This window comes from Callionymus lyra, chromosome 14, assembly GCF_982586985.1.
Source record: "Callionymus lyra chromosome 14, fCalLyr1.hap1.1, whole genome shotgun sequence".
In the NCBI taxonomy this organism is placed as follows: Eukaryota; Metazoa; Chordata; class Actinopteri; order Syngnathiformes; family Callionymidae; genus Callionymus; species Callionymus lyra.
In genome coordinates this window covers 1,030,527-1,048,026 of record NC_141831.1, presented here as the reverse complement: position 1 = coordinate 1,048,026, position 17,500 = coordinate 1,030,527, and the positions used below count along the sequence as shown (strand labels likewise).

Here is a 17,500-nt window from a genome sequence, read left to right as displayed (position 1 = left end):
TAAAGTGTTGTTGATTCCAGAGGTTTCTGGATCAGCAACAGGTTCTTTAACGAGGCCTCTTGGCAGCGAGCGCTTCTTAATGAGCTCATGTGGGCGGAGCTTGTGGCTCGTTACGTGTCCGTCAAGAATGAAAGTTGAAAAGACGTGAAAATCTATTTTTATTTTGATTCAAAGTTTTTCTGCTGAAGTTTAAAAAACTTTGTTGGATTTTCACGAACAAACTTCGACAGCTTCATTCATCCGTTAGCACACGTAGCATTAGCGTCATAGCAGCGTTAGCTGTTGCTAACTTGACTTTTGATGAAACCACAAACGACATCTGTGTTTTATTTATTTTAGTGTCACTATTTCTGCACAATCCCACCTCTGACACCACTTGTGGCAGCGCAGAAGGAATTCTATCGTAAAAATGTTGAAAATATTCGTCCTGATGTTGACGTTTATTTTCAAGATTCAGTTGAATTTCTTACAGACGTGATCGAACTTCAACTGTAGCCATTAGTCGTGTCGTCCTTCAAGAGCTTGAATGTATTGAGTCTATGGTTGAGAAAACTTCATGAATATAGTTGAATATATAATATAGATAATATAGATAATATATAGATATTAATAATAGTATAATAATAATAATGATGGTAAAGCTAATGCTAAAGATAATAATAATAGTATAATAATAATAATGATGATAAAGCTAATGCTAAAGATATTAATAATAGTATAATAATAATAATGACGGTAAAGCTAATGCTAAAGATAATAATAATAGTATAATAATAATAATGATGATAAAGCTAATGCTAAAGATATTAATAATAGTATAATAATAATAATAATAATGGTAAAGCTAATGCTAAAGATAATAATAATAGTATAATAATAATAATAATGGTAAAGCTAATGCTAAAGATAATAATAATAGTATAATAATAATAATGATGATAAAGCTAATGCTAAAGATATTAATAATAGTATAATAATAATAATGACGGTAAAGCTAATGCTAAAGATAATAATAATAGTATAATAATAATAATGATGATAAAGCTAATGCTAAAGATATTAATAATAGTATAATAATAATAATGATGATAAAGCTAATGCTAAAGATAATAATAATAGTATAATAATAATAATGATGATAAAGCTAATGCTAAAGATATTAATAATAGTATAATAATAATAATAATGGTAAAGCTAATGCTAAAGATAATAATAATAGTATAATAATAATAATGATGATAAAGCTAATGCTAAAGATATTAATAATAGTATAATAATAATAATAATAATGGTAAAGCTAATGCTAAAGATAATAATAATAGTATAATAATAATAGTATAATAATAATAGTATAATAATAATAATGACGGTAAAGCTAATGCTAAAGATAATAATAATAGTATAATAATAATAATGATGATAAAGCTAATGCTAAAGATATTAATAATAGTATAATAATAATAATAATAATAATGGTAAAGCTAATGCTAAAGATAATAATAATAGTATAATAATAATAATAATGGTAAAGCTAATGCTAAAGATAATAATAATAGTATAATAATAATAATGATGGTAAAGCTAATGCTAAAGATATTAATAATAGTATAATAATAATAATGACGGTAAAGCTAATGCTAAAGATAATAATAATAGTATAATAATAATAATGATGATAAAGCTAATGCTAAAGATATTAATAATAGTATAATAATAATAATAATAATGGTAAAGCTAATGCTAAAGATAATAATAATAGTATAATAATAATAATAATAATGGTAAAGCTAATGCTAAAGATAATAATAATAGTATAATAATAATAATGATGATAAAGCTAATGCTAAAGATATTAATAATAGTATAATAATAATAATAATGGTAAAGCTAATGCTAAAGATAATAATAATAGTATAATAATAATAATAATGGTAAAGCTAATGCTAAAGATAATAATAATAGTATAATAATAATAATAATGGTAAAGCTAATGCTAAAGATAATAATAATAGTATAATAATAATAATGATGGTAAAGCTAATGCTAAAGATAATAATAATAGTATAATAATAATAATGATGATAAAGCTAATGCTAAAGATATTAATAATAGTATAATAATAATAATGAGGATGTTGTGTTGCTAATGTAGTGAACAGCTAGTTGATGAACTAGTTGTTGAACTAGTAACTAGTTGTTATCAACACAACATAGTGTTTTTGTCTCAAACACCAGATTCTTCCCACAGAAACTCTGAGAATGTTCTTTAATCCTGATCCACTTATTAAAGTCCAACAAACTCATTTCCTCCTGGAGCCGAGACTTGAACCCAGACTTGAACCAGATCCTCTGATCCCCGTCGGACCAGATCCTCTGATCCCCGTCGGACCAGATCCTCTGATCCCCGTCGGACCAGATCCTCTGATCCCCGTCGGACCAGATCCTCTGATCCCCGTCGGACCAGATCCTCTGATCCCCGTCGGACCAGATCTTCTGATCCCTCGAAACCCTCGATATTACAACTAATCCTTTAAAACTGTCAATTTGTGTCGGATTTGTTGTTGGTTTGTCGTTCAGTCAGACGCTCGTCAACCTCTCACTCTTTCTTCACTCTTTCTTCACTCTTTATTCACTCTTTATTCACTCTTTATTCACTCTTTATTCACTCTTTATTCACTCTTTCTTCACTCTTTATTCACTCTTTATTCACTCTTTATTCACTCTTTATTCACTCTTTATTCACTCTTTATTCACTCTTTATTCACTCTTTATTCACTCTTTCTTCACTCTTTATTCACTCTTTATTCACTCTTTATTCACTCTTTCTTCACTCTTTATTCACTCTTTCTTCACTCTTTCTTCACTCTTTATTCACTCTTTCTTCACTCTTTCTTCACTCTTTCTTCACTCTTTATTCACTCTTTATTCACTCTTTATTCACTCTTTCTTCACTCTTTATTCACTCTTTATTCACTCTTTATTCACTCTTTATTCACTCTTTATTCACTCTTTCTTCACTCTTTCTTCACTCTTTCTTCACTCTTTATTCACTCTTTATTCACTCTTTCTTCACTCTTTCTTCACTCTTTCTTCACTCTTTCTTCACTCTTTATTCACTCTTTCTTCACTCTTTCTTCACTCTTTATTCACTCTTTCTTCACTCTTTCTTCACTCTTTATTCACTCTTTATTCACTCTTTATTCACTCTTTATTCACTCTTTCTTCACTCTTTCTTCACTCTTTATTCACTCTTTCTTCACTCTTTCTTCACTCTTTCTTCACTCTTTCTTCACTCTTTCTTCACTCTTTATTCACTCTTTATTCACTCTTTCTTCACTCTTTATTCACTCTTTCTTCACTCTTTATTCACTCTTTATTCACTCTTTATTCACTCTTTCTTCACTCTTTATTCACTCTTTCTTCACTCTTTATTCACTCTTTATTCACTCTTTATTCACTCTTTCTTCACTCTTTATTCACTCTTTATTCACTCTTTATTCACACGCCCGCGCTCATGGCTACAGTACATTCACTGGAGACAAGAGTGTTTCCGTCTTAATTGATCTCCGTTATTTGGATTAAAAACAAACATGGAACCGAGTAAATATTTATTCATGAACAAAGTGAAACAAACATGTTTGTGTTTAATTGTTTTTATCGTTTAAAGTGTTTATTTCCAACAAAGACAACATTTAAAAATCATTATTTATTATATTCGACAATATCTCACGAGAAGAAACAAACCTTGGTTTTCTTTAACGATTGTGTTTGTTTTTCTCTGGGCGACACAAACACACAATATCTACACTTATGTTTTTTTGGTCGTCAAATACACAACAACAACAACAACGACGACAACAGGATCCGTGGTCCGTTCGTGCCTCGACGTATTTACATGTGACGACACGTCTCATCGCGGGGTCAAAGGTCAGCTGTTGTACTGGCAGGCGTTGAGTCCGGAGCCGGGACTCTGGAGGCCACTGTAGCTGAAGGTCGGGTGAGGTTTGGACTTGAGTCTGAGCGAGGCCAGGCTGGAGTTGCAGGTGTCGCGGTACACGCTGTAGGGCGAGCCCGGGGGTCCGTAGGGGCACGCCGGGCTCGCCATGGCCGAGTTGATGCCGGAGGCGCCGATGCCGTTCAGGTTGCCGATGTTGTTCAGGCCCGGCGCCGACATGCCCGGCACCGCCGAGTGGCCCATGCCGGACGCCATGGTCATGGAGGAGATGGAGCTGGGCGCCGAGAACATGGACTGGGAGGTCAAGGGGCTCATGGAGTTGAAGAAGGTGAAGTTCTTGGTGGAGAGCGGCGCCGGCGCCAGAGCCTTGTTGGTCCAGTTGTTGTAGGTGTAGGTCGGGTACATGTCGTCGTACGGCTGCATCAGGCCCGAGAACTGAGGCAGGTACGAGTTCTTGCACAGGTCCATCTGCTGGTTCCGCTCGCGCTTCCTCCACTTGGCGCGTCGGTTCTTGAACCACACCTGCAGACACACACCTGGTCAACACTCAGGAACCTCTCTTCATCTACACAACCTTCTTCATCTACACAACCTTCTTCATCTACACAATCATCATCATCTACACAACCTTCTTCATCTACACAACCTTCTTCATCTACACAACCTTCTTCATCTACACAACCTTCTTCATCTACACAACCTTCTTCATCTACACAACCTTCTTCATCTACACAATCATCTTCATCTACACAACCTTCTTCATCTACACAATCATCTTCATCTACACAACCTTCTTCATCTACACAACCTTCTTCATCTACACAACCTTCTTCATCTACACAACCTTCTTCATCTACACAATCATCATCTACACAATCATCATCATATACACAACCTTCTTCATCTACACAATCATCATCATCTACACAACCTTCTTCATCTACACAACCTTCTTCATCTACACAACCTTCATCTACACAACCTTCTTCATCTACACAACCTTCTTCATCTACACAACCTTCTTCATCTACACAATCATCTTCATCTACACAACCTTCTTCATCTACACAATCATCTTCATCTACACAACCTTCTTCATCTACACAACCTTCTTCATCTACACAACCTTCTTCATCTACACAACCTTCTTCATCTACACAACCTTCTTCATCTACACAACCTTCTTCATCTACACAATCATCATCATCTACACAACCTTCTTCATCTACACAACCTTCTTCATCTACACAACCTTCTTCATCTACACAACCTTCTTCATCTACACAATCATCTTCATCTACACAACCTTCTTCATCTAACAATCATCATCATCTACACAATCATCATCATCTACACAACCTTCATCATCTACACAATCATCATCATCTACACAATCATCTTCATCTACACAATCATCTTCATCTACACAACCTTATTCATCTACACAACCTTCTTCATCTACACAATCATCATCATCTACACAACCTTCTTCATCTAACAATCATCATCATCTACACAATCATCATCATCTACACAACCTTCATCATCTACACAATCATCATCATCTACACAATCATCTTCATCTACACAATCATCATCATCTACACAACCTTCTTCATCTACACAACCTTCTTCATCTACACAACCTTCTTCATCTACACAACCTTCTTCATCTACACAATCATCTTCATCTACACAACCTTCTTCATCTACAAAACCTTCTTCATCTACACAACCTTCTTCATCTACACAACCTTCTTCATCTACACAATCATCTTCATCTACACAACCTTCTTCATCTACACAATCATCTTCATCTACACAACCTTCTTCATCTACACAACCTTCTTCATGTACACAACCTTCTTCATCTACACAACCTTCTTCATCTACACAACCTTCTTCATCTACACAACCTTCTTCATCTACACAATCATCATCATCTACACAATCATCTTCATCTACACAATCATCTTCATCTACACAATCATCTTCATCTACACAACCTTCTTCATCTACACAACCTTCTTCATCTACACAACCTTCTTCATCTACACAACCTTCTTCATCTACACAACCTTCTTCATCTACACAATCATCTTCATCTACACAATCATCATCATCAACACAACCTTCTTCATCTACACAATCATCTTCATCTACACAATCATCATCATCTACACAATCATCATCATCTACACAATCATCTTCATCTACACAATCATCTTCATCTACACAATCATCTTCATCTACACAACCTTCCTCATCTACACAATCATCATCATCTACACAATCATCTTCATCTACACAATCATCTTCATCATCTACACAATCATCTTCATCTACACAACCTTCTTCATCTACACAATCATCTTCATCTACACAACCTTCTTCATCTACACAATCATCTTCATCTACACAACCTTCTTCATCTACACAATCATCATCATCTACACAATCATCTTCATCTACACAATCATCTTCATCTACACAACCTTCTTCATCTACACAATCATCTTCATCTACACAATCATCTTCATCTACACAATCATCATCATCTACACAACCTTCATCATCTACACAATCATCTTCATCTACACAATCATCTTCATCTACACAATCATCATCATCTACACAATCATCATCATCTACACAATCATCTTCATCTACACAATCATCTTCATCTACACAACCTTCTTCATCTACACAATCATCTTCATCTACACAATCATCTTCATCTACACAATCATCATCATCTACACAATCATCTTCATCTACACAATCATCTTCATCTACACAATCATCTGCATCTACACAACCTTCTTCATCTACACAATCATCTTTATCTACACAATCATCATCATCTACACAATCATCTTCATCTACACAATCATCTTCATCTACACAATCATTATCATCTACACAATCATCTTCATCTACACAACCTTCATCATCTACACAATCATCTTCATCTACACAATCATCTTCATCTACACAAACTTCATCATCTACACAACCTTCATCATCTACACAATCATCATCATCTACACAATCATCTTCATCTACACAATCATCTTCATCTACACAATCATCTTCATCTTCATCTACACAACCTTCATCATCTACACAATCATCATCATCTACACAATCATCTTCATCTACACAACCTTCATCATCTACACAATCATCTTCATCATCTACACAACCTTCATCATCTACACAATCATCTTCATCTACACAATCATCTTCATCTACACAACCTTCATCATCTACACAACCTTCATCATCTACACAATCATCTTCATCTACACAATCATCTTCATCTACACAACCTTCATCATCTACACAATCATCTTCATCTACACAAACATCTTCATCTACACAACCTTCATAATCTACACAACCTTCATCATCTACACAATCATCTACATCACTTGTTCACAACACAACGACTCACACACACCAACATTATTATTTACTGGATGAACGTCTGCCTTCATTAATACTTCAACATACTCAGTACTTCAACATACTCAGTACTTCAACATACTTAATACTTCATACTTCAACATACTTAATACTTCAACATACTCAGTACTTCAACATACTTAATACTTCAACATACTCAGTACTTCAACATACTCAGTTCTTTTACATACTCAGTACTTCAACATACTTAATACTTCATGCTTCAACATACTTAATACTTCAACATACTCAGTACTTCAACATACTCAGTTCTTTAACATACTCAGTACTTCAACATACTCAGTTCTTCAACATACTCAGAACTTCAACATACTCAGTACTTCAACATACTTAATACTTCAACATACTTAATACTTCAACATACTCAGAACTTCAACATACTTAATACTTCAACATACTTAATACTTCATCATACTCAGTACTTCAACATACTTAATACTTCAACATACTTAATACTTCAACATACTTAATACTTCATCATACTCAGTACTTCAACATACTTAATACTTCAACATACTTAATACTTCAACATACTCAGTACTTCAACATACTTATTACTTCAACATACTTAATACTTCAACATGCTCAGTACTTCAACATACTTAATACTTCAACATACGTAATACTTCAACATACTTAATACTTCAACATGCTCAGTACTTCAACATACTTAATACTTCAACATACTTAATACTTCAACATACTCAGTACTTCAACATACTTATTACTTCAACATACTTAATACTTCAACATGCTCAGTACTTCAACATAATTAATACTTCAACATACGTAATACTTCAACATACTTAATACTTCAACATGCTCAGTACTTCAACATACTTAATACTTCAACATACATAATACTTCAACATACTCAGTACTTCAACATACTCAGTACTTCAACATAATTAATACTTCAACATACTTAATACTTCAACATACGTAATACTTCAACATACTCAGTACTTCAACATACTCAGTACTTCAACATACTTAATACTTCAACATGCTCAGTACATCAACGTACTTAATACTTCAACATACTCGGTACTTCAACATACTCAGTACTTCAACATACTTAGTACTTCTACATACTTAATACTTCAACATACTCAGTACTTCAACATACTCAGTACTTCAACATACTCAGTACTTCAACATATTTAATACGTCAACATACTCAGTACTTCAACATACTTAATACTTCAACATACTTAATACTTCAACATACTCAGTTCTTCAACATACTTAATACTTCAACATACGTAATACTTCAACGTACTCGGTACTTCAACATACTCAGTACTTCAACATACTTAGTACTTCAACATACTTAATACTTCCACATACGTAATACTTCAACATACTCAGTACTTCAACATATTTAATACTTCAACATACTCAGAACTTCAACATACTCAGTATTTCAACATACTCAGTACTTCAACATATTTAATACTTCAACATACTCAGTACTTCAACATACTCAGTACTTAAACCTACTCAGTACTTCAACATACTCAGTACTTCAACATACTCAGTACTTCAACATGCTTAATACTTCAACATACTCAGTACTTCAACATATTTAATACTTCAACATACTCAGTACTTAAACCTACTCAGTACTTCAACATACTCAGTACTTCAACATGCTTAATACTTCAACACACTCAGTACTTCAACATACTTTCTTACATACATAACCTTCTTCATCTACACAATCATCTTCATCTACACAATCATCATCATCTACACAATCATCTTCATCTACACAATCATCATCATCTACACAATCATCTTCATCTACACAATCATCTTCATCTACACAATCATCTTCATCTACACAATCATCTTCATCTACACAACCTTCATCATCTACACAATCATCATCATCTACACAATCATCTTCATCTACACAACCTTCATCATCTACACAATCATCTTCATCATCTACACAACCTTCATCATCTACACAATCATCTTCATCTACACAATCATCTTCATCTACACAACCTTCATCATCTACACAATCATCTTCATCTACACAATCATCTTCATCTACACAATCATCTTCATCTACACAACCTTCATCATCTACACAACCTTCATCATCTACACAATCATCATCATCTACACAATCATCTTCATCTACACAATCATCTTCATCTACACAATCATCTTCATCTACACAACCTTCATCATCTACACAACCTTCATCATCTACACAATCATCTTCATCTACACAATCATCTTCATCTACACAACCTTCATCATCTACACAATCATCTTCATCTACACAATCATCTTCATCTACACAACCTTCATCATCTACACAACCTTCATCATCTACACAATCATCTTCATCACTTGTTCACAACACAACGACTCACACACACCAACATTATTATTTACTGGATGAACGTCTGCCTTCATTAATACTTCAACATACTCAGTACTTCAACATACTCAGTACTTCAACATACTTAATACTTCAACATACTCAGTACTTCAACATACTCAGTTCTTTAACATACTCAGTACTTCAACATACTTAATCTTTCATACTTCAACATACTTAATACTTCAACATACTCAGTACTTCAACATACTTAATACTTCATACTTCAACATACTTAATACTTCAACATACTCAGTACTTCAACATACTTAATACTTCAACATACTCAGTACTTCAACATACTCAGTTCTTTAACATACTCAGTACTTCAACATACTCAGTTCTTCAACATACTCAGAACTTCAACATACTCAGTACTTCAACATACTTAATACTTCAACATACTTAATACTTCAACATACTCAGAACTTCAACATACTTAATACTTCAACATACTTAATACTTCATCATACTCAGTACGTCAACATACTTAATACTTTAACATACTTAATACTTCAACATACTTAATACTTCATCATACTCAGTACTTCAACATACTTAATACTTCAACATACTTAATACTTCAACATACTCAGTACTTCAACATACTTAGTACTTCAACATACTTAATACTTCAACATGCTCAGTACTTCAACATACTTAATACTTCAACATACGTAATACTTCAACATACTCAGTACTTCAACATACTCAGTACTTCAACATACTTAATACTTCAACATGCTCAGTACATCAACATACTTAATACTTCAACATACTCGGTACTTCAACATACTCAGTACTTCAACATACTTAATACTTCAACATACTCAGTACTTCAACATACTCAGTACTTCAACATACTCAGTACTTCAATATATTTAATACTTCAACATACTCAGTACTTCAACATACTTAATACTTCAACATACTTAATACTTCAACATACTCAGTTCTTCAACATACTTAGTACTTCAACATACTTAATACTTCAACATACGTAATACTTCAACATACTCGGTACTTAAACATACTCAGTACTTCAACATACTTAGTACTTCAACATACTTAATACTTCAACATACGTAATACTTCAACATACTCAGTACTTCAACATACTCAGTACTTCAACATATTTAATACTTCAACATACTCAGAACTTCAACATACTCAGTATTTCAACATACTCAGTACTTCAACATATTTAATACTTCAACATACTCAGTACTTAAACCTACTCAGTACTTCAACATACTCAGTACTTCAACATACTCATTTCTTCAACATGCTTAATACTTCAACACACTCAGTACTTAAACATACTCAGTACTTCAACAAACTCACTACTTCAACATATTTAATACTTCAACATACTCAGAACTTCAACATACTCAGTACTTCAACATACTCAGTACTGTAACATATTTAATACTTCAACATACTCAGTACTTCAACATACTAAGTACTTAAACCTACTCAGTACTTCAACATACTCAGTACTTCAACATACTCAGTACTTCAACATGCTTAATACTTCAACACACTCAGTACTTCAACATACTCAGTACTTCAACATATTTAATACTTCAACATACTCAGTACTTCAACATACTCAGTACTTCAACATGCTTTATACTTCAACACACTCAGTACTTCAACATACTCAGTACTTCAACAAACTCACTACTTCAACATATTTAATACTTCAACATACTCAGTACTTCAACATGCTTTATACTTCAACACACTCAGTACTTGGACATACTCAGTACTTCAACATATTTAATACTTCAACACACTCAGTACTTCAACATACTCAGTACTTCAACTCCAGCCAGTACTTTCTTTTAAACACATGTTTACGTTAATTCACCGAAACTCTTGTTTTATTGATTTGTGTTTTTTTCCTTGAACTTTGTTTCACTCTTTGATGAATCTTCATAAACACAAGTCATTATAACTATTATAACTAGTACTCTGTGTACTACCAATACTACTACTAGACTTTTACAAATACTGTTCATCTCCTCAGTACTACACCTTCACTAATATTGTTCTACTAAAACACCTTTAACTCAATACTACAATAAATACTACAGTATCTGAGAAGTAATATCTGCGACGACGAGTACAAGTATCTGCTGACTATACTTCTGTTACTGACATACTATGAAATAACTACATACTAATACCAAGATACTACCTCAAGTATTATTACCATTTCTCTTGTTTTACAGACATATTACTTTTAAATAAATGTATGTATTACATTGAATAATGAAGTAATACTTTTTGAATTAAAATAAAACATCAATACAAGAATATACTCTGAATAATGAAGTAATACTTGTTGAATTTAAATACAAGAACATACTTTGAATTATGAAGTAATACTTGTTGAATCAAAATAGAAGAATATACTTTGAATTATGAAGTAATACTTGTTGAATTTAAATACAAGAATGTACTTTAAATAATGAAGTAATACTTGTTGAATTAAAATAAAACATCAATACAAGAATATACTTTGAATAATGAAATAAAACTTGTTGAATTTAAATACAAGAAAATACTTTGAATAATGAAGTTATACTTGTTGAATTTAAATACAAGCATATACTTTGAATAATGAAGTAATACTTGTTGAATTTAAATAAAACATCAATATAATAATATCCTTTGAATTATGAAGTTATACTTGTTGATTTTAAATACAAGAATATACTTTGAATAATGAAGTAATACTTGTTGATTTTAAATACAAGAATATACTTTGAATAATGAAATAAAACTTGTTGAATTTAAATACAAGAAAATACTTTGAATAATGAAGTAATACTTGTTGAATTTAAATACAAGCATATACTTTGAATAATGAAGTAATACTTGTTGATTTTAAATACAAGAATATACTTTGAATAATGAAATAAAACTTGTTGATTTTAAATACAAGAATATACTTTCAATAATGAAGTAATACTTGTTGATTTTAAATACAAGAATATACTTTGAATAATGAAGTAATACTTGTTGAATTTAAATACAAGAAAATACTTTGAATAATGAAGTAATACTTTAAATACAAGAAAATACTAATAAACATTTATACACAAACACAAATAAACATTTATAATAATATACAAGTTTTGTAAATCAATTAAAAAACTCTCAGAACATAAATATTTGATTATATGTGTACAAATACAAATACTTCAGCAGAAAAGCGACACAAATAAAAAAGAAAAGAAGGAAAGAAACTAAAGGTCGTGACGTCAGAGACACGCGCGTGTCGAAGACAAATCGATTATTTTCTGCGACGAAGAAACAAAAACTTCGTGTTTGACGTAAAAATACTTGTTTGTAAGAAAAACGTTTAAAAAACACATTAAAGGAGAAGATTTATAATTAAAAAAATACTATAATTAATCATCTCGTGTTTTCTTCCACATGAACACTGTTTGTCCGGCGGACCCTGAAGGCATCACCTCGGTGGTAAAAGACGCGCACATAAATATTTGTCTGCTGCGCTATTTCTAACGTAAACACGGTAAATCTTCAAACGCTGCTGATGGACGCGCGAGTCATTTGTGTTTAATTTACAACCGAAGATAAAGATTTAATGAAACATTAATTTATAACCGAAGATAAAGATTTAATGAAACATTAATTTATAACCGAAGATAAAGATTTAATGAAACATTTTCACTTTTCTCCCGCCAACACGCGCGAGACGAAATATTTAAATGAGGCTAAGATTTTACGTTTAAACAATTAACTTTAATCTTTATTTAAGAGTCAAGTTTAAGACTAAATAATATTAAATCATTCGTTAGTTAGTGATAGTTATTATTAAATCATTCGTTAGTAAGTGATAGTTATATTTAAATCATTCGTTAGTTAGTGATAGTTATTATTAAATAATTCGTTAGTAAGTGATAGTTATATTTAAATCATTCGTTAGTTAGTGATAGTTATTATTAAATCATTCGTTAGTTAGTGATAGTTATTATTAAATCATTCGTTAGTTAGTGATAGTTATTATTAAATCATTCGTTAGTTAGTGATAGTTATTATTAAATCATTCGTTAGTTAGTGATAGTTATTATTAAATCATTCGTTAGTTAGTGATAGTTATTATTAAATCATTCGTTAGCTAGTGATAGTTATTATTAAATCATTCGTTAGTTAGTGATAGTTATTATTAAATCATTCGTTAGTTAGTGATAGTTATTATTAAATCATTCGTTAGTTAGTGATAGTTATTATTAAATCATTCGTTAGTTAGTGATAGTTATGAGCGATGTTTCCAGACCAGTTAAAATAAATACTTAAAGTTAAAGTCACACATAAGACAAAATGATTATAATTATTATTAACACATAGTTAAATAATTTACTATAAAGACAGAAAACTCGACGTTGATTCTAAAAACAAATAAAGAAACAAAAATAAAACACGTTTCTTTCTCAATTTTCCCGGGAAAATGCGACTCAATCTGACGCGCAAATAAATTCGTCAAATAACGTTTAAATAAATAAATGAATAGATTTTAAAAATAGTTCTTAAACCTGACAGAACATTTACACGTGAATGAATAAACATGTTTTAATCACGCGGTCAGTCATCGATTAACGATCAGTTTATCTTTAACTCGCAGTAAAAACTCTTATCTCGACTTAAATCAACTGATCTTCACCCGCGCGTGCGTTTAACTCGTTATTATTTGACATTTATTTAAACTGTTTGAAGATAAACTTTTATTTTATTTTACATTCTGTCAGAGATGATCGTAAAAGTAAAATAAAGTTATTTATATTTATAGACCAGGATCTCAAAGAAGTTAAACAATCAAAACAATATTCAATAAAATAAATACGTTAAAAATCAAGATAAAACTGAGACAAAATAAAATATAAATTATATAATATTATTAAACGTGAACATTTAAATTAAAACTGGATTTAAATATATTCGTAAATAACGCGCGAAGGTTTATTTCGTCAAAGTTCGATTTTAAAACATTTAAGAATCAATTTAACGAAATAATTGATGTTTTTAAATAAATGTTTTTTTCAGTGACGCTGGTTTTTTAACGTTTTTAAGTTTAATTTAATGACGCGTGAAGCTCGTGATGTTTGTGAGATAAGACTGTGATGAAGAAGAAGATAAAGATAAAGAAGAATAAGTCAGTAAGTAATTTATATTTATATAGAACTTTTCCAGACCAGAGAGACAAAGAACTTAAACAATCAAAACAATATTCAATAAAGTATATATTTTAAAGATCAAGATAAGAAGATAAAGAAGAAGAGGATGAAGATAAAGATAAAGAAGATAAAGAAGATAAAGAATACTAATAATAACTCGAGCTTCTCACCCGGACTCTGGCCTCCGTCAGGTTGGTCCAGACCGCGATCTCCTCCCTGGTGCTCATGTCCGGGTATCTGTTCCTCTGGAAAGTGGCCTCGAGCTCCTGCAGCTGTTGACTCGTGAAGTGAGTTCTCTGCCGGCGCTGCTTCTTCTTCTTCGGGTCTTCAGTCAGACCGTCGTCGCTGCGCAGCTCCGCGCCGCCGCGGTCCTTGTCTGCGCACAGTGATCAGGTTATTGATCATCAGGTTAGTGATCAACAGGTTAGTGATCATCAGGTTAGTGATCATCAGGTTAGTGATCATCAGGTTATATAGTTATTATAGTTATATAGTTACATATTTAAGTTATTGATCATCAATACATCGATCATCAAGTTATTTACTGACGTCATCGATCATCACGTTATTGATCATCAATATATTTATTGAAGTTAACGATAATATATTTATTTGAGTTATTGATAATAAATTCACTGAAGTTATTGATAATATATTTATTGAAGTTATTGATAATAAATTAATTTAAGTTAACAATAATATATTTATTTAAGTTTACGATAATATATTTATTTAAGTTAACGATAATATATTTATTTAAGTTAATAATAATATATTTATTTAAGTTAACAATAATATATTTATTTAAGTTAACAATAATATATTTATTTAAGTTTACGATAATATATTTATTTAAGTTAACAATAATATATTTATTTAAGTTAACAATAATATATTTATTTAAGTTTACGATAATATATTTATTTAAGTTTACGATAATATATTTATTTAAATTAACGATAATATATTTCTTTAAGTTATAATAATACATTTATTGAAGTTAACAATAATATATTTATTTAAGTTTACGATAATATATTTATTTAAGTTTACGATAATATATTTATTTAAGTTTAAGATAATATATTTATTTAAGTTTACGATAATATATTTATTTAAGTTATAATAATACATTTATTGAAGTTAACAATAATATATTTATTTAAGTTTACGATAATATATTTATTTAAGTTTAAGATAATATATTTATTTAAGTTAACGATAATATATTTATTTAAGTTTACGATAATATATTTATTCAAGTTTACGATAATATATTTATTTAAGTTTAAGATAATATATTTATTTAAGTTAACGATAATATATTTATTTAAGTTTACGATAATATATTTATTGAAGTAAATGATAATAATTATATTTATTGAAGTTAATAATAATAAATATATTTATTATCGTTAACTTCAATAATTATATTTATTATCGTTAACTTCAATAAATATATTTATTGAAGTCAACGATAATAAATATATTTATTGATAATAAATATATTTATTGAGGTTAATGATAATAAATATCCGCTCCTTGTCTGAACACACGTGTAGAGAATCTCCTCAGTTAATAAGTTAGTTAGTTAGTAAGTTAGTTAGTGTTTTATATTTATTTAGATTCATGTTTGTGTCGCACGCGCGGGATTATTGTCTCGAGATCATGGTTTAAAAAAATAACTTCAAACTCCAACAAAGAATTTTCTCGTTTTTTTCTCAGTAAAATAATATAATTTAAATGTTTTTAATGTTTTTTATTTACCTGTGAAGTACAAACTAAACGCACGCGCGGATAAAACACGTTTAGTTCTCAATTTTCCCGGGAAAATGCGACTGAATCTGACGCGCAAATATATTCTTCAAATAACCTTTAATCGTTAAATAAATGAATAGATTTTAAAAATAGTTTTTAAACCTGACAGAACATTTACACGTGTATTAATAAACATGTTTAATAACGTGGTTATAAAACACATTTTCACGACTTGAACCTTCAAAACGTCAACGTTTCTTAAAAAAAAGGTTTCTTTCAAACACAAACGTTTCTTTTAAACACAAACGTTTCTTTCAAACATAAATGTTTCTTTCAAACACAAACGTTTCTTTTAAACACAAACGTTTCTTTTAAACACAAACGTTTCTTTCAAACACAAACGTTTCTTTTAAACACAAACGTTTCTTTCAAACACAAACGTTTCTTTTAAACACAAACGTTTCTTTTAAACACAAACGTTTCTTTTAAACACAAACGTTTCTTTTAAACACAAATGTTTCTTTCAAACACAAACCAGAGAAGTTTTCATTGAGATGCAAATGTTTCAAACTGTTCACTAACAGTCCTCGTGCACGCGCTTGAATGTAATAAATAACAAGTCAAACTACTGATAATAATTCATTATATTATGTATAAAATAATAATTCAAGTCCATTTCAACGACACTAAA

The 17,500-nt window shown here is 30.6% G+C and overlaps 1 protein-coding gene across 2 annotated transcripts in view; it reads right to left on the bottom strand.

Moving 5' to 3' along the window:
• Positions 1-3,594: 3,594 nt before the first annotated feature.
• pitx1 (paired-like homeodomain 1) overlaps positions 3,595-17,500 on the bottom strand; it is a 23,625-nt gene continuing 9,719 nt past the window's right edge. For both annotated transcript variants that reach the window (XM_087807553.1, XM_087807552.1), the window contains 2 exons: positions 15,222-15,427; positions 3,595-4,476 (listed from right to left, as the gene is read on the bottom strand). In XM_087807553.1, coding sequence (XP_087663679.1) covers positions 3,928-4,476; positions 15,222-15,427 — 755 coding nt within the window. In that variant the 3' untranslated portion in view covers positions 3,595-3,927. The remainder of the gene's footprint in view (positions 4,477-15,221; positions 15,428-17,500) is intronic.